At 38.1% G+C, this 3,531-nt stretch overlaps 1 protein-coding gene across 1 annotated transcript; it reads right to left on the reverse strand.

Annotated features, from left to right (window-relative positions):
- Nucleotides 1-2,801: 2,801 nt before the first annotated feature.
- On the reverse strand, nucleotides 2,802-3,290 carry LOC124461038 (gametocyte-specific factor 1-like). Its single transcript, XM_047012631.1, has 2 exons — nucleotides 3,023-3,290; nucleotides 2,802-2,957 (listed from the first exon to the last, which is right to left on the reverse strand). The coding sequence occupies exons 1-2, from the start codon at nucleotides 3,188-3,190 to the stop codon at nucleotides 2,802-2,804; spliced, it is 324 nt and encodes a 107-aa protein (XP_046868587.1). The 5' UTR covers nucleotides 3,191-3,290.
- Nucleotides 3,291-3,531: the final 241 nt, after the last annotated feature.

Genomic DNA, 3,531 nt, shown 5'->3' on the forward strand with positions numbered 1-3,531 from the left:
AGCATTGTTGCTGTTGCAATTTCACTTTTGAGTCGCTGTACAAAATATTAATTAGTTGCCCGTCAATTATAGCACATTGAAGTTATCGTCAAGGGAACTGTTTGGGCTGCAACTGAAGCCAGACTCTCTTTGCTGAAAAGAGAAAACGACCGAAGAGAGAGAGAGAGAGAGAGAGAGAGAGAGAGAGAGAGAGACCAAGAACAGCGCAAGTTACTTTGAAGTGACAAACCTGAGAGGTGTTTTTAACTAATTCGAATACGCTGATGAATACTGCATACTCAGTTTTTGTTCATCACGTCCAGATTTTGTGAAATTAGGGGATCTAGGGTTGGAAAATAGGCAGCCAAAAGTATACTATATAAAGTTTAAAATTGTTTTTCTACATTTTAACGAATTGTAGAATTTCTTTTCTTAAGAAAAATAGCTGTTGTTTGCCAACATTACTTATAAACAATTTGGTAGATGCATAAAATTACAATAATTCTTTAAAATTAACAAGTTGCAAATTCTTTGAATCTCTATAGCATACTTTTTGGTTCGAGTTTTAACATAACTAAAATTAACTCCACGGCGCACCATCAAAGAAGCCGTAGAACTTTCAATGAGTACATCAGGTCATATAGATCCATTAAAAAAGACGATTGGGATGAATATCTAGCATACTTCACATATTGCTTTAACACCACTCCATCCACCGTACATGGTTATGCACCCTTTGAACTAGTCTTTGCAAAACATCCTAAAACTGTCCCATTCTCATCTGAAACTGTAGAACCCATTTACAACATTGATGACTTCAATAAAGAAATAAAATTTAAACTACAAATAGCACAAAATAGAGCGAAACTGCTTATCGAAAAATTTAAAGCATTACAAAAAGAAACATATGATAAAAACACAAAAATACTTTTAAAAAATGATACAGGACATAAATTAGAAAACAAATTCACATAAATTAGAAATAAAATACAGAGCATAGGTCCTAATAATAATATAGTAATAACTGATGATAAAAACCAGAGGGCCGGGGCTAACTTCGACCGCGTCAAAGTTTGTATACCCTTGCAATTTTTTTGGTAACTCTTTCCTTACCTATAGCCATCAAAGTGGAATAACGTTTAAGCTAAAAATGCTAATGTTTCCGAAAGAACGGCCTACATAGGAAATAACGAAGATATTGATCAAAGTCACTGTTTTCCACCGATCGTTCCTATGGGAGCTATATGATATATATACCTGATCCTTATCAAATTTGGCACAGTCATTAACAGATATATTAAACTAACAAATGTTTAATTTGAAAGCAATCGCGTCAAAAGTAACGAAGTTATTGACAAAAGTCACTGTTTTCGAAAGATCGTTCCTATGGGAGCTACATGATATAGTCACCCGATCTTAATTCAATCAAATTTGGCATAGTCGTTTATATGTGTAATTAACTCACCAATATTAAATTTAACGACAATAGCTCAGAAAATAACGAAGTTATTAAGAAAAGTCACTGTTCGTGACTTTGCCATTTGTATGGGAGCTATATGATATAGTGATCCGATCCGGCTGAATCCGAGATATACAACGCCTGCAGTATATCCAAGCCTACATGCAAAATTTCAGCTCGGTAGCTCCAACGGTCGAGGAGGAGTTTGCGTTGATCCAGACGGACGGACGGACGGACGACGGACGGACGGACATGGCTATTTGAACTCGTCTCGTCGTGCTGATCAAGAATATATATACTTTATATGCTCGGAAATGCTTCCTTCTATGCGTTGCACACTTTGACCAAAATTAATATACCCTTTTTGCAAGGGTATAACAAAAAGCAAACAGTACATTTAGATAGAATAAAAATAATATAAAAAGGATATGAGAAAAATATAAATTTTTCTTTTCGAAAAAAAGGAGGTGTAGTATACTTTTAGGAATAGGATTAGGCCCATATACTTTTATGGATAGATTTTAGGTAATTAGAACTTAAGCATAATGTCTAGCTTTAAGTACCGTTAAGGAAACTAGCGATAAGACCAATGTAAGTGTTCCCCTATAAATACCGGGCTTGCGGCCCCAAGAAATTACTTCAAGTCAAACCTTGCCTTCGCCTACTTCATGACAGCGCATGCGGGTCCCAAGTACTTCATAGAACTTGGCAGACAAGTGTCTATAATCCAGTGCAAATATATGATGGTGTTTGAATGATCTGATCTAATGATTATCCAGCACTGATGATAATGATTATGATGATGATGCCTAGCTTGACAGTAATTTAAATGGAGATGATCAACCTTAAACTGACTGACGGCCTAATGAAGACAAAGCGAGACATTAAAGGGCCACTATAAGACATAAGGGAGATCATTAGCCAGTTCTAACAAAATCTAGAGTGGGCTTCAGACTTGACAACGAACTCCGACTGAAAGCCGTTTAACTATTCACGCGAGGAATATTTCAAAACTACCTCACAGCCTTATGATCTGAAAAAAGTTGTCCATTCCAGCAAGGACCACTTAAAACTCCAATTGGACACATTAAAGTAGGCGAGAAATCGGTTTTTGACTTGTAGACAGCAGCGAGCATTTTATTACTGAAGAGACTTAAGAAATCATTATAAGCTTTCCAGGTTGTTTGCCTACTTTTCATCTATCTCTTAATCCTCATTGGTGGCTGCTGCATGGGAATTCGTATTTTCAAGCGATCGTGCTGATTCAGAAGCCTCCCGGAAAGCACGAAAACGAGCGCGTTCTTGTTCCCGGAATTGACGACGTTCCGAAGCAGTAGCACCATAAAGGGTACGTACCACAGGGTTACGGCGCAATAAAGTGCTGGATTATAGGTAGGAACATCAGGCTCGTCATCCCATGGTGTGTCAGACGTTTCCTTTTTGGAAGGATCTGGTGCGCGTGGCATTGATCGACCCCCAATTCTTCCATTTTCCGGCTTGGACACATAGGAACATGGGCCTATATAATTCGAGAATTCAAAAATGAAAGTATCAGTAAGTTTAACTTAGTATTTCTATAATTACCTCCATTTCCGCGATTCTCACGACATGAGTAATATCAAAAGGACATCGCACCATCTTGAGTCCCGAATAATTGCGAGCACACCGATTCAAATGAAGTACTAGCCGTGTCGGCAAAATTCGGTGAAACCTATTAAAGGGACATTCAACCCAATTGCCAGACATTGCCATAAGGAGTGCCACCTTTCTTTCCGTTTTCCTTTTTCTTTTTGTTTTCTTTTTTTTCAGTTGTAGTCGAGACGAAAGCACCTGAACGACTGAGATATTGTAGAATTGGACTCTTATCAAGTAGTACATAGAAACTGACAGAAAAAACAAATTGCTATGATTGAAATTGTTTATGCCCAACGGGCAGCACAAGGTTAAGGAGGCGGGAGCTTTCACCTCGCGCCGCTCTCCCGATGATGCCCATCGCTCTCCCCACGAAAAGAACTCCCCACACTTCGCTACAAGCGGGGCTTGGTTCCCAGCTCTTGGTTAAGCTAGAGTTAGTTGTATTTTATCAGTTAATA

This window comes from Drosophila willistoni, unplaced genomic scaffold, assembly GCF_018902025.1.
Source record: "Drosophila willistoni isolate 14030-0811.24 unplaced genomic scaffold, UCI_dwil_1.1 Seg188, whole genome shotgun sequence".
In the NCBI taxonomy this organism is placed as follows: domain Eukaryota; kingdom Metazoa; phylum Arthropoda; class Insecta; order Diptera; family Drosophilidae; genus Drosophila; species Drosophila willistoni.

Bases quoted from the DNA above. Each gene is read 5' to 3' on its own strand.
- LOC124461038 (XM_047012631.1), bottom strand. From the start codon at position 3,190: ATGGCAATGTCTGGCAATTGGGTTGAATGTCCCTTTAATAGGTTTCAC. The intron at 2,958-3,022 runs GTAATTATAGAA...CGAATTATATAG, and splicing joins TGAGAATCGCGGAAATGGAG to GCCCATGTTCCTATGTGTCC.